The sequence below is a fragment of the Sebastes fasciatus genome, chromosome 14 (genome assembly GCF_043250625.1).
Source record: "Sebastes fasciatus isolate fSebFas1 chromosome 14, fSebFas1.pri, whole genome shotgun sequence".
Taxonomy (NCBI): Eukaryota; Metazoa; Chordata; class Actinopteri; order Perciformes; family Sebastidae; genus Sebastes; species Sebastes fasciatus.
Window position 1 is genome coordinate 19,135,552 of NC_133808.1, and position 15,322 is coordinate 19,150,873.

The window sequence follows — 15,322 nt, forward strand, 5'->3', positions numbered from 1 at the left end:
AACAGGATGTAACCTAAACTAAAAATGAGACCTTCCGTGACTTTCTGGGTTTCCTCTACCAAGCCTGACACTACTTTTAATGTGAAAAATGCTGGACATTTGTTCCAGGAAAATCCAACGGATGTGACGTCATGCACGCTCGTGAGTGCCTCTAATTTTTAGCTCCGCTACAGGGCTAACAGTGTGCAACCATAACTAACGTTCGGTTAGAAATGGAGTCCGCTAACAGCAACAAACGACCAGCCTCCACCACAACTCAGACTCCAACACAAACTCCACGGTAGTACAAACAAAACAAAGTTATATCTAGTGAAGCCTTTCTTGCAAAATAGGAATTTGATCGACGTCGGGGGGAAAACTAGGATCAACATCGGCCGGGCCTTCGATTCATGGAGGGACCTTCGTTTGGTTTTGGGTACCAAAACGGACCCAGAGCCGTAAAAAAAATCCTATTGGATGGGTAAGCTAACATTACTGCCAAGCATGTGGAATATATAGTGATATTGTGGTTTTAGCTGTCAATCATGTTCAGTTTCGCGTATGTCGCCTCACTGTTTTCACCGATTCGTGTCTGTGTAGTGCGAGCACAAGTGCACGCAACAGGACGCTGACTGTCGTTGACTTAACGGCCACAGGTGTCACTGTTAACAATCAATAACAATGATCACCCATCTGGATCAGATCTGCAGCATTTGACAGAAAGTGTTTGCTCTCACCGAGTCCGAGCTGCCTCTGAAGGAGTCCAGACTGTTTTGGGTGCAGGAGGATTTTCGCAACACCTCCTCGTCTGTGATATGGCCGTCATTGGTGCTCGCACCAGAGCTCCCATGAGCCTCCTCGAACTCCTCCTGGTCGTAGTCCGACTCTGCGTCTGGCAGGTTTGAGTGGGGCGGCTCCTCGATCACAGGCTCAAAGTCTGACCCCCTGCTGGCTCTGTGGCTCGGCGGCCTCTCTCCATTAGTGACTACAGGAGGAGGAAGAGGAGGTCTGGAGGTTCGGGAGTCTGTGAGAGCAGGGGCGTGGCTCAGTCCGTTGGGGGTGAGTGGGGAGAGCTTTGCTGGTGGAGGAGATGAGGCGGCAGACGGGGCGGCGACTGGTCCTTCTGCAAAGGCCGGCGGAGGAGGGGGAATACTTCGGAATACCTCCTTGTCCAGAGGAACCACAGCCGGAGGAGGAAGGTCAGGCAAAGGAACGCACTCGTCTTCGGCGTGGAAACCCTCGTCCACCTCCTCCTCGGCCAGCGGGGCTGTAGACTCGGTCGGGTCGTGGAGGTTCTCCTCGCTCGAGAGCGATGGCTCTAAACCGCCAAAGTCCAGTAGCTCCAGAAACTCAGTGGCCACACGGGAAGCTTCCTTCTCCAGCCTGTAGATCTCAGCGTCTCTCATCTGACGTAGCTGCTCGTGGGTGACGTCTCCGAGGAGGGAAACACCGTCTTCCTGCTGCTTCTGCAGACGCTCGATCTCCCTCTCCAGCCGCAGGATCTCCTCCATCTGACGGCTCTCCTCCTCAGAGGTTTGACTGTGGGACAGAGTCTGGGACAGCTCCTTCTGCAGATGGGACAGGGAGAGAGCAACTTTAAATACTTTATGCCACAACATTCACACCTCATGATGTGTTTTGTTATGGGAATTTTGAAAAGGAATTACCTTCTGACAAACACCATTTACCAGAGGAACCGCAGCAGAGCTCCTAAAAAACAAAATCAATTAAATTTGGGATGACAAATGTGCAAATACAGGTTACCTGATCTGAATAAATGCATCTTTTATTACTCTACCTTTCCTCGTCTGCTTTAGCTGCCATTTTCTGCCCTTCCTCTTTCTCCTTCATCAGTCTCAGCTCCTCCTTCCTCATCGACTCCTCCTCTTCCTCCCTCCTCTTCATCTCCTCGTCCATGAGCCTCTGTCTCTCCTCCTCCTCCCTCTTTCTCTCCTCCTCCATCCTCTTCCTCTCCTCCTCTACTCGCCTCCTCTCCTCTTCCTCTTCTCTCCTCCTCCTCTCCACCTCCTCCTCTCGCTTCCGTTTCTCCTCCTTGAGCTGGCGATGGAGCGATCGGGCCAGCTGGCCTCTGTGATGTTTCTGCAGGATGATGGTGGCGACGCGCAGGCGCAGGAAGACACGTCTCCAAAAGTGAGCGCGGTAGTTCTTCTGGATGGTGACGACGCTGGACTGAACCCTCTTATATTGTTTCCTGGAGAGAAAATCAAACACATCACACATGGCCCCATATTTAATCCAATGTTGTGTGTCACCACAAACTTATATGTGATGTTGCACTGAAACAGCTGTACAATGTTTAGAGTCTGATGAGCTTGTGGCCTTGTAGCCTGCTGTTTAGCTCTGTGACTAAGCCCCATCACCCACACACATGCATTGAATACACACATACACAAACACACGTGACTTACAAAAAGGACCACACACTGCTGTGACTCTCTGACCCGTAGCCTGGCCTAGCCTCCACAGTAATCACTGCGTGGCCTCCGACTGGTCTCAGGACAGATCTAATGTTACATGTAATAATACAAAGGCTTCACTTGTGTCTACAGGGAACTTCCTCTGTTGTTAGTATGAGCGGCTCTGAAGAGAAAAGGAACTCACAACCTGAACGCCGTCATCAGCCCCATTATGCTCTCCCAACGGAGCCTTTCAGAGGACTGTATGTGACATTATATGTTTGTAGCACGCAGGTGCAATCACGACCCTAAGGGTGTCTGCATGTGTAGACAGATGTCGTCTTGTCTGACAGGCAGAGTGGAGAAAACCTGCTGCTCAGGCTGAAAAGACTGAGATTTATTCAGTGAGTAAAAGCAATATGGACTGTACTGCTGATCGTGTATCAATAAATTAAAGCCTTGCTGATGCTCACAGATAGCTATGTATGTCCAGGGGTGGTCCAACTGAGGGGCATGACTTTTTGAAACATTTCACATCACACTGCATTTTCACGATTATTTTACTAGTCAAGTGCATGAGACATTGTAACCTCCAGTTTCTCTCTTTTTTTCTCCTGAAGTTGCTTTACGGTTGTTAAAATCATCTTATTCCTCACTGTGTGAACTATAAGATGTTTACACAAGTGAAATATTAAATTTCACTTATATAAAAGACTCTATGGCTGCACCATTACATCATATGGAGATATTCTAGATGTCTTGTGCATCATTTTATACACATGCTCCATTATGTGAAAGAACCAAATAAACCTGCACACAATCGATCACATGTACTCACTTTATTAATGATATTTTGTTCCCCATAGCGTCAAAAATAAATTTTACCTGATGAGGGTCTGAGGACTGAAATATCATTGATGAAGTGAGATCCAAGTGATCCAAAGTGCAGGATTTCACAATGAGACTTGATGATTCCACACACCTGTCTATGAGACAGTAGACACACCTGTCTACTTTCTGGAGTGCATGACATATTTGGCATCATTGGAAACTCTGGGATCCTGGCTAGACTTCTTAATAAGGGTAATAAGTTCAGTGGATTTGAACAATGTACAGCAAGTCAGCAAGTTTTATGAGATGAAATAACTGTACAGCTTTTATTGCACTTGGGAATCTGTGAAGCAACGTCTGCACTGATACTGTCTATAACCCACATACAGTAATTACACACACACACACACAGACAGACAAGAAGGTAAACATGTGCAAAGGCATGCACATATGCACATACCACCCCCTCCAGAAACCACACACACAGGCCGTACACCTCTATTACAAAACAAACACTGACATCTGTCGCTGCCACTCAGCCCTCCACCCCCTCCTCCTCCACACTCCACTGCTCACCTTGCCACATAGCTGAGGATGTGGGCGCGGATCACCATGCCAGCCCTGCGCCGCACCTCTTCCCTCTCCTTCTCCAGCCTTTGCTCCAGGGCCTCCTTCAGGAACACCTGCGGGACGAGCAGCGCCACGGCCGACAGGGAGTGACAGAGACACAGAGATGGGGAGGGGAAAAGGATGGGTTAGTTCCTCTTCTTGATCAGGCTGCAGAAAAGAGGGCCAACAGAGATGTGAAGGGCCCCTGTTGTCTGTTGGCAGCACCCTGTGCCCACTGCAGAGGAAGTTGTGGTGCAGTTAAAAGGCTAGCAGACTAGCTGCTCTCCCTGACTGCAGAGCAGAGCACAGGGGGAAACTGGCACGGGGACTGCAGTGTTGCTGCTAACGCCGCTGCTGCAGAGCCTCATTGTGTTCAGGCGTCCTTCCTGAGCATTTCCCTACTGCTGCTGCTGCTGCTGTGTTGGTAGCTCGACTGACGTGCACAGGCAGAGAGGCACAGAGAGGGAGGGGAGAGGTAGGGAGAGGAGGGATGGAGGGATGAGGGGGAGGGATGGTGGCTGGTGTCCAGCTAGAAAGCCACACCCCTCCTCCTCGCTCTTATGAAGGAAGCAGAAAAAGAGTTTACTTAACCCTTCCCTCGCTCCTTTTTCAAAGTTTTTAACATCTCTGTGGGACATTTGACACCCTGCAGCTCCTCCTGGATTAAAACGAGAGAGCGGTAACACGACAGTATGAAACATAATCAGGTTTCATCTGTCTGACCATGGGAGAACCAGCCAGCTGTTTATGTGGGTTTATGTGATAATGCGATATCTGTTGCTGGCCTGGAGGATCAACTGCTTCTATAAGGGGAGGGTTGGGGGGGGCTCTGAGTGGCTGTTTGTGTCCCAGATGTTCCACTAATCAAAGGATCCCACAGCTGCAGCCCTGCCTGCCTCTGTAAAGTCTGTGAGAGGAGGAAGCTTCCTCTTCGTCCACATCCTTCCCTCGTCTGTAAAACAAATGTCTCACACACACACACACACGCACAATCCGTGCAACGTCACCCAAGCCCCTAATTCTGTGCAACACACTTCCTCTGCACACAATCAGCACGCATATAATTACACACAGATTGTTTCTCCAAAGGAAATGTAGCCCCCTTTCTGTCTCTCAGCCCCCTTTCCCACAACCCACACTACATTTCCCCGAGCCCAAAAACATTACGCTGCCATCAAAAACACAACCATGTGGACGGACTGACACACAGACGGAGATCGAGGCTAGTTTTTCTCTAATTCAGTCTCTTTCTATTCAATGTAAAGTGGAGCAGTCATCAGCGGAGGCAGCCAAAGGTCAAAGTGTTGACCCTGGATGCTTAATGAGAATGATTTCTCTCTCTGAACTGAAGTCTGCAATACACAGCGACTCCAGAGATTTATATATCGTGTGCATGTGTGAGAACTTTAATATAGATAGGCATGTGCACATTAGTGGTTACTCAATAAGAACCAACACATCAAACATTTTTTGGTCTTGACGTATATTCCAGCATGTGTGCAGCTGACACTATTCATAGTGGGGTATTACAGCAAAACTGTCCGACAAATTTGAAATGTGTCAGTGATTTAACGGCTGCAGAGGAACCACAACTTAGAGCAGGAAGGAAGAGTGGGACAAATGTGGACTTAGCTGATTTCAAGAAGGCTTGTAAAACTGTTTTATTTATATCCTCTTTCTGCTGCATCTATGCTGAGTTCAACACGAAGCAGAGAGGTTTTTGCTGTCCCGATCGAACGAGTCATTGAAGGTTAATCATTCAATGGGAGAGCAGAGAAACAGAGAATGGCTTTGCCCGGAGGAGTTGATGATTGTTTGGAAATAAAGAGGCAGAGAGAGAAAAAGAGATACACTGTGTTGCAACAGATGGAGATCGTAACACTGTGATGACTTTTTTCAAAAAGATGAATGCGTGACTTTCCTCTAACCTCTGCAAGGCTTCATCACCGTCTCCAAATCACTCGCCAACGGGAGTTTAGTTTATTAAATCAACAGCTCGATGAGTGTCAAGAGGCTAACGCTCTTCCAGCTACAATAAGGCTGCCTCAGGATTACCGTAAGCCCCCGCGCTGGGCTACAGTTACAGTAACAGTTGTTGGTGTCAGGGGTTTTTAAGGAGTAGCCATGTAACTCTGCGGTTGTCAACAGGAGAGCAGAAGATTGACCACAACCGGCCAGAAACATCTTTGGGACATGAGTCACAGCTGGGGCCGTCCAAACTGTGGCACACATTAACAGCTCGGGAATGACAGCAGCTTGACTTCTTCAGACAGAATCACCAAGTTGAACCAAAATGCTCTCAGGATATTCTGCATGAAATGGCCCGTATCCCATATATTTAAAAATATCTATATATTAGGGCTGTCAAAGTTAACACAATAATAACGCGTTAACGCAAATTTGTTTTGACGGCACTAAGTTCTTTAACACATTAACACAACTTGTGATTTTTAGGTTGTAGCTGGCTCAGTTTTAAAGCTAGAGTGCCATATTAAACTAGAAACGCATAGACTATACAATCTGACTTATTTTTGCAACCAGAGGAGTCGCCCCCTGCTGGCTATTAGAAAGAATGCAAGTTGAAGGCACTTCAACATTGGCTTCACTTCTCAGACCCCGGAGGTAGCCGCCTGGTTCACACAGTCGCATTATAGGACTCGCCTCCCATTTTGGAGACAGAAAGCAGGACCCCGCAAAGTAAAACATAACATTTTAGGGTTACGATTTTGTTTCTGGATAATGTTGGGATACAGTTGAATGTAAGGTTAAGGGTTGGGGCTGGGTTTGGGTCGTGGTTATGGTTGCTGCTTTGAGTACCCAGGGCATGAAAGCAAGTCAAGGCAGTGTCCTTCTAAGTGACAAAAACAAGTTTGGGCATGTGTGTGTGTGTGTGTGTGCGCTCCACCTTTGTCTTCCCCAGTTGCCACTGTGTCTTGGTTTTGTCATGAAGTGTGAGAAGCTCCGAGCAGCTCTGCTTCTCATCGTCTGAGTGGATTTTGTTCTTCAGGATCATCTTGTACCTGTGGAAACACACACATAAACACACACACACACATTTAGATAAACAGAACAGCAGAAGACAAATATTTGGGATTTCAGCACTTGAGAGATTTTTTTTTTTTTTCCAGTTGTCCAACATGATTCAACCACTTCTAGGTGACTCATCAGCTTTGGTGTGTGTACAGCATTTTTTGCTGACCTGCTGTAGAAATCCTTAAAGGTTCTACGGACGGGGAATCCAGCCCTGCGGATCTTCACAGTTTCCAGCATCCCAGAGTATCTCAGCTGGTTCAGGACCACATCAGGATCAAACAGGTTGGCCTTCTGTAGATGACAATAAAAAAGCGGTAGGAAAGACACATACAGCCAGTGTCTGATAGGAAAAGTGCTGGATCAAAGAAATATATGATAGAATAAAACAGATAGATCCACACACCTGCATACACAACGCACAAGTAACATACTGTAGAGTATATACAGGTATGTTCCTTATATACCATCATCTTTTTTATGTACCTCTCTGTAGCATTGCTATACTATCTATATACTACTATACATATGTGTAATAAGTTTAATATATAATGTATTCTCTTGTTAATATTTGTTTTTTTGAAACAGGTGTGGTATGTCACCTGTGCGTTGTGTATGCAGTACGGGTATTTAGGATGGCGACTCCCTGCCCTTATCGAAATCATGCTTGAAATGTCACAGCAATAAAAATCCTTCTAACAGGAGCTACTTGGGGGGGCGGATCTATCTGTTTTATTCTTCTGTAGATGACAAACAAAAAAGCAACATGACAACAAACAAAACAGCTCATTCATTCCTCTCAAAGGATAATAACACTAACAGTTCTATGCTTACTTGATTAAGTCATTTTCAGCTATGCATTGAAAGTTAAACAAGCCGTATTCAGCACAACTGGTGTTTTGGCGAGTGGAAGATATGGGACAGCTTTAGTGCAAATATAATCCTCCGGTGTTGAGCCCACACACCTCTTCATCTTACTGCTGCTGAGTCACATTAAACTTGAACTAAAAAGTAAATTACCCTGGGGAGTGCTATCATTTTACATTAACAATCAGGTTACTGCAAAGAAAACACACACGAGAGAAACCTGATCAGTGTTGAGCAAGACCCGGCCAACCGGGTTTTCTTTCTGGGATAATCAGCTGCATTGTTCACAGCTCTGTGTTACCGATGATCCTCAGGTCTGCTTATCGGAAAGGATCTGTGGTGTCTGCCGCCTTACACCTCTACACAGCCCGCCTGATCGCTCTCAGGGACCGCACGAAGGAGGCCATTGTCACCCAGAGGGCACACGGTGCTGGATAAGCCCCACACAGGACCACAGCATTCCCCAAATGTGTCAATCTAATTACAGGCTAATGTTACTATGCATGGAAACAGACTGGATACAAAGGCACACTTGCATGTGTTCATAATGACACACACACACATAAACGTGCACCCCCTCTGAGCTCTGAACTCTGCTCTTTAGCAGAGGATTTAGGCAGCTGAAAGAGGTACGCCGTGTTGACTTGTGAGTGAAAACAAGCTGACCCGTCCCTCTGTGACATTGTTTCCAAAGGAGGGTGGCTGCATGTAAATCATACAAATACATTGTGTGTATGTGTGCTTGCATGCACGCAATCCTGTCATTCTGCAGGATTAACAGAGGCACGGCTTGTTCCATCTTGACCGACCGAGGCCAGGTGAGCGAATGAGGGGCAGAGCCAGAGAGAGCAGAGGACGGGCGAGAGAGGGAGACAGTGCAGTTTCCATGCTAATAAGTAAGCGAGAAGGTGTGGAATGGCGCAAGGAGTGGGAGGAAAGAGGATAATCACTGCACTGTGTACATTAATAACTAACAATAACAGAGAGAACGCCACTGGATTACAGAGCAGACAGTTCACGCAGAGAATAAAGAAACACAATATAACCGATTCTCCAACTATCCAATATCAGTAAATTGGATAACAGTGCAGTTATGTGGTAAAGTGTAGTGGAGGGGTAGTTGGCCTAGTAAATAAACGTCCCCCCGGCTGCACCACAGCCACAGCTCTGTGGTCTTATCTTGGCATTCCACTGATGCAGCCAGATCAGCAGAGCATCAGCCAAGCCGCTGCAGCTGGAGCGGCCAACAGTGACCTCCGACCCCCCGGTAAAGGGGATAAAGCGGCAGGAATGTGCTGGTACACAGCCCTTTTATTTGGGGAAGCACAATGAGAGTATTTGCACTGAAGCAGGAGAGCATTGTCAGTTTATTAGTAAAGAGGATTTGCAGCAAAAACAAAAGTTACTTTTCAAGTGGAACATTTATATGAGTGCAGATTAGCTCTGGGCAGTGGGAGCTATGAATAGCACCAAGGAGGTTTAACTTTGCAGGCGCTGACCTTGACAAGACCTGGCAGGGTTTCTGACATTTTCTTTTTTTTTTTTTTGTGCAATGAAATTTGCATGACCTACCTTGTCCATGTTTGGTTTGATGCAGCGTACAAAAAAGGGGTTGGAGGCACTTAGTGTGGCCATCAGGGAATGGAGAGAGTCCTGAAACACATCAGCAACAAGAGGATTAAGATCAAGACAGCAGAGAAGCTATGATATCAACATAAGTTATTCCGTCCAAATATATTCCTTTATGTCTATGTATTTATTCATGTGCTTCTCACCTTGTGGACAATAATAAAAAGTACCAAGACAAGTTTAAATCCAGACAAGCCTGACTTTACTATTTGTCCAGTACTTGAATGAGGGATCGCTGCTTTAGAATCAAGACAAATGTCATCTTATTTTAGCAAACTCATAAAACTAACTAACTTCTGTTAAAACAGGTTGAAATTGTCTCACTGCAATGGCAGATTTTCATTTGTTTTAGAAACTAAGATGTTTAGAACTCAAGAACAGACACATTACTTGGTAAGATGACGTTTTTTGCAGTGTTTGCACAATGCAAAATGTAAAGAAGACCTATTGTGCTTTTGTGCTTTTTCCCTTTCCTTTAGTGTGTTATATAGTTTTGTGTGCATGTAAAAGGTTGGCAAAGTTACAAAGCACAGAAACCCACAGAAACACTGCTCCTGAACTGCCTGAAACGCCTCACTTGAAGTCCCGCCTTTTCTTCCGTAACGTGGTGATGTCACCAAGTAACACATTTGCATAATACCTGCCTAGCAGCTAGTTTGGCACGCCCTCAAACAAAGCTAGTTAGAGCGGAGCTTGAGCAGAGTCTGAAGAGGTTCGGTTGACCGATTACAACAGCAGTGGGCCAGCTGACCAATCAGAGCAGACTGGGCTTTTCGGAAGGGGGGGGAGCTCAAACAGAGCGTTTCAGACAGATGGTGAAAAGAGGTGCTGCAGCACGGACGGTATGAGAAAAATAAAGTGTTTTTTGAACATTAAATCATGTAAACATGTTCTAGTAGAAAACCCAAAATACAAGTATGCACCTGAAAATAAGCGTAATAGGTCCTCTTTAATCTACAAAGTAGGAGTAAAAAGTACAATATTTCTCTCTGATATGTATGAAAGTATAAAGCAGCAGAAAATACAAATACTCAACAAAAAGCACCTCAAAATTGTACTTAAGTATAGTACTTGAGTAAATGTACTTGGATATTTTCTAACACTGTTACAGGCCTATTGTAGAAGAAGTTTTCAGACTCTGCTTGAGTAAAATTACCAAAAGAAATACTCCAATACAAATACAAGTCCTGTAATTAAAACAAATATAAAGATACGTAAAGGTGTGTATAAGTATTCTTGCCAAACGCATAAAAAAGTACAGATTAAATGTAATTTGATTCTTTCCATCTCTTGCAGAGTATTACTCCGTCCATATTTACCGTAACACACACACACACACACACACACACACACACACACACCCACACACAAACACACACACACACACACACACTCGGAGGACCCTTGAACCTTACAGGCTACGTCCTCCTCGCTCTCCTCGCTGCCTCAGACAGTCTGTCTCCAGCGAGGCCTGGCCTGGCAGAGCTGAGCGTGATTGGCCCCTGGTTGGCCCCTCTCTGCCCAGCCATCAACTCTAATCCCCAGGCTTTAGGAACTGTAGGCCAGGGCAGCCTGCCAAATCCTCCCCTGCTCCTTCTCTCCACACTGAAGTTAGGACATGCTAAGATAAGCCCTCCGCTGCACCCCCCTCCACCGCCACAACCACATATTTCATACTCCCCATCATCCATTATTCTCTGCAAAATCAAATATACTGGTTGCATTCTCCTTCCCCCCTCCGTCTCTGCATGATATCTATCCTCTTTTTTTCGTCTGCGCCCCCGCACTCACACTCATCATGCTGAGACAGTCAGCCAAAAGATCCTCATATGCAGCAGCACATGGGGGACAATTAACTCATTGTCTGTGTGGTGACACAATCATACAATCAGATCGTGGAAGCTTCGGTCTCACCCTGAACTGAGAGCTGACGGTGGGCTTGCGTCGGGCCGTGCCCATCTTCAGGGTCTCATCTCCATTTCTGCTACCGACGCGCTCAAAGAGGTCGTAGATGAAGTCGAGCCTGCAGACACACAGTGCAGTGATTATAAAAACTTGCTTATTATGAACTGAATCATACAGGTGAGGTGTGTGTTCAGCATGCAAGAGTGCACCAAGAGTGTGATGCTGCTCACCTGCTGTCTTTGAGAATAAACAAGATGTCGTCTCTGAAGGTGTCTCTGTTCTTCTCCAGGATCCCACGCACATCGTAAAGCACCTAAAACACAGGTGGAAACAGAAAAAGTGTAAGAGTAAGAGCAGAGTTTGTTTACATTTAAGATGCGATAAAATAAGACTTTATTGATGTTACAGCTGTACAAGAAAAAGTAATACAAATCTTAAAATTGTTGGTCCAACAAGGCAACATGAGTTTTAGATTTGAGGAACATAAAAATAACACATTAATATCATATAATCAAATTTAGATTATTATGTTTTAGAGTAATTATGATGATTGGATTATTACATTTGTGGGCTAAATGAACACCACTGGTCCATTGATCCCAATTAAGACTATAAAAACCCTTAGATGATAGTGCGTGTGTTCGGCTACTGAATGGCTTACATGCTGCTCTTTGATGCTTTTTGATTTTCCTGTAAACGCTGGTAGTGACACTCTGGAAAATCACATGTTTACTTTGTTTAAGTTTATTTAACAGGATCAGAAACAGTAGTAATATGTCTGTTTCAATGCATATGCTGCCCGCGTGCCTTGAAATGATCTATCTATCTTATATAGTGTTTAGGGGGCGTTACCTATGCTAAGAGAATTTTAAGAAAAGGTAGCGGCATTACACCCAGTAACACCTGTCAGGTTTTTGTCGTTGGTAAATTCATGATTTACAACCACAGAAATATTTGCAATTGTAATGTAAAGAAAGATAATAAAATATTGTTCCAAATAAGATTTAATGAAAGATAATGTGTTGGTACAAGTACTGCAGCGAATTGGGTGGCATTGTAAGAATGCCCTAACCCTAACCCTTTGCATGCAAAGGTATCATTATAGAGCCATAATTCAAATGCTTACAGGTTTAATGTCAATTCAGCATTGATTGGACATAAGATTGCTCATTTGTCCCCGTTAATATGCACCATAATTATCTTCCGGAGGCTCGTTATCTAGACTGAGTGATTTATGTTTTAAGGTGAGAACATTCACACACTCTTGCACAAGTGTTATGTGAATGGGAACTGTGAATGCATGTTTTGACGAAGGGCGTGTGAGCCAGCAGAGCGCCGCTGTGTTAATGCAGTCACCTGTTGTGTTCTGTTCAGACTTTGACATTCCTCTACCCGCCGTGACCCACATGTAACGAACTCTGACTTTGTGTTTGTCGCTTGTTTGTGCATATAAAGTATTTTATGCATAGAAATAATATTATAATACATACTGTAATCTAATCGCTGGTGCATTTGCGTACATGTATGTGAGTGAGCTTGTTTTCACAGCTGTGTGCGTATACTATAATCCAATAACAACCCCCATCCCCCATTCCCAAGCCTTGAGGCTCACTGGGAGCCATGAGATCCGAACTTGACAACACATGTATTTATAAATCACAGACACACTAATTACACTCCATTCCTCTCACATTGGAATCGACTCGTACAAAAGGCTCTCTGTGTTTGTCAGTTTCAGGTTCAGTTAACTGGGATAACCTCGTGATGCTGCAGAGAAATGAAGAATTGGATGCAGTTTGAACGGAAAAACCTTACAGGTGCACTAATCATGCAAACACAAAAAATAAAATACAGCTCATCTGCAACTCTGTATTTGCAAAGTTGCTTCTTGTTGCTTTTAGAGGCACACAAGTGTTCGTATTCGACCCCTGAGTTCACAAGGTGTGGTGAGAAACCCCCTTGGCATCCCCGGCACCACGCGGATAATCAAATCTATGGGAGGATGCTACTATTACCCCCGCTGAACTCACCACTCAGATAACAGAAGGAGCTTTCAGACACACTGGAGAGAGAGAGAACAACTGGTTGGCCTGCCTGGACCAAGTCATTACCATAGACATCCATGCCAGGCTTGTGACTGAGCTGCCACACTCACACTGAGGAGACCTTGTCTGAGGAAGGCTTCATAAGGCCATTCTTTATCCATGCCAATCTTTCTACTCCTGTCCCCCCTGGCCCTATCCACTCTCTCTCTATTCTCTCATGTATTTTGCTTTTCTCTACACTTCCGTATATCTGTTTATCATGTAAGCAAAGGAAGGAGAGGATAACGATGAAGCGGTTTCTCCTGACTCAGGGAAAAAGGACAGTGGAGGAGGAGGCATGGCGTCAACATCCTGTGGTTGATTTTGGCAAAGATGCCCGTCCAACAACTACCTCACTTCCCCAACATACTCATTCAGGAAGCAAGAGGAACCTGGTTTTGCTCTCTATCTGTGTGTGTATGTGTGTGTAAGCGTTGATAATTACCTCTCCAGCGTAGTGCTTGATGCCAAACTGGTGGTCGGTCACTCTAGGCTTCACATAGTACGGGTTTGTCTGAGGAGAAAGGACAAAGAGACCACTGACTTTTAGAAACACTGTTCATGTCTTAATTAGTGATAATCAAATTAAGGATGTTCAGAGCTCCAGGGGGAAAGTTCAGTGGGCAGCTGAATGAATATTGTCATTATATGACAACAATCTCACCCTGTTTCCAAAGGTGATAACAAGAACTGTAGAGAAACTGTGTTTTAACCTTTTCCACTCCACCTCTCTTTTTCATTGACCGTTTTTTGTCTCTTTTTAGGGTGATACAGGGCGTCTTTAGGGTGAGATAGCAGGTCAACAGTACATGTCACATAGAAGTGGTGTACATCATCTGAAAGCTGGGAACCTGAAGATTAATTTGAGATGTAGCTCAGCACTGTGTGTCAAGTTGTTCTAGTAATAAATCAGACATAAACAAACATAGATATAGAAGTATATGGTGGTCATTCACATGCTCTGTTATGTCTCATAAGTTGTTGCAGCAATTTTTGGGTTGATACCATTTGCTACACAGATTTGGTGCACTTCTGTTCCGGAAACAGCTCAGAAACCTCCTTATTGTCAATAAACCTAGGAAAGCCATCCATCCTCTGAATGCTCTAGGTGTCTAGTTTGTGGTTGTTAAGTTTCATGAGCCTGTGATTCTCCTAGAGGTCACCACAGGTCATTTTATACAGCGATGTGAAGTTTAAAAAAAATGGTCTCACTATATGAAATGGTTACTATGGCGACTAACATCAACACACATGAACATAATTAGGCTCATTGGATCCATAAGAGTCTCAGCTTTACAGTGATACCCAATTTATGTAATTCTAATACTGTTTAGGGACCCCAGTATGCAGAAATATCTGTAAACATAATTTTAGAATAGGCGAAATAACATATTTATACTGCAAGCGAAAAAACTGCAGGTGATTATCATAAAGTTGTCGTGTCTGTAAAGGCGAGACTCGTGGGTACCTTCAGTCTAGGTCTAAAATGATATTATAATTGACCTTAATACTCAACATGTGCTTCAGACACCTCAGGGAGAGGTCAGCCAGTGCTTAGGTCTCACTTTGTTTTTTCCGTCAGCCATAGAAAGCCCTGCTGGGTTTTCTGAGGACACTCTTTTCTCCTGCACACAATACTCATCGGTCCCTGAGAATGGCTGATCACATTTCAGTATTGTTCGGGGGGGCGTGTATACGAGCGCCGCACAGACGTTCAACGTTGCACGGAAGGCAATTCATCGGCCAGGAGAGGAGGTTTAACTCTATCCGAGCTGGTGGGCGGTGGAAGGATATGGATCATTTTTATGTCTTTGTGAGTGTCTCCCTGGGACGTGTGAATGTACGGTTACATGTGTGCGTGCGGACTCACTGCGTGTCGGCTGTGCAGTTTCTCCAAAAGGGTGTAGTCTGTGCCTTTAGGAAAGCGACTCTCCTCATTGATAAGAGCCAACATGCCCAGTTTCTAAAAGG

At 45.0% G+C, this 15,322-nt stretch overlaps 1 protein-coding gene across 1 annotated transcript in view; it reads right to left on the reverse strand.

The window, feature by feature from the left end:
* Positions 1-15,322, reverse strand: part of myo10l3 (myosin X, like 3) — a 65,006-nt gene that overhangs the window by 10,598 nt on the left and 39,086 nt on the right. Inside the window, exons 15-25 of the mRNA XM_074659484.1 lie at positions 15,222-15,314; positions 13,797-13,865; positions 11,498-11,580; positions 11,277-11,385; positions 9,306-9,386; positions 7,036-7,160; positions 6,742-6,856; positions 3,804-3,910; positions 1,778-2,191; positions 1,647-1,689; positions 717-1,547 (exon numbers count right to left, since the gene is read on the reverse strand). Of these exons, the coding sequence (XP_074515585.1) occupies positions 717-1,547; positions 1,647-1,689; positions 1,778-2,191; positions 3,804-3,910; positions 6,742-6,856; positions 7,036-7,160; positions 9,306-9,386; positions 11,277-11,385; positions 11,498-11,580; positions 13,797-13,865; positions 15,222-15,314 (2,070 nt within the window). The remainder of the gene's footprint in view (positions 1-716; positions 1,548-1,646; positions 1,690-1,777; positions 2,192-3,803; positions 3,911-6,741; positions 6,857-7,035; positions 7,161-9,305; positions 9,387-11,276; positions 11,386-11,497; positions 11,581-13,796; positions 13,866-15,221; positions 15,315-15,322) is intronic.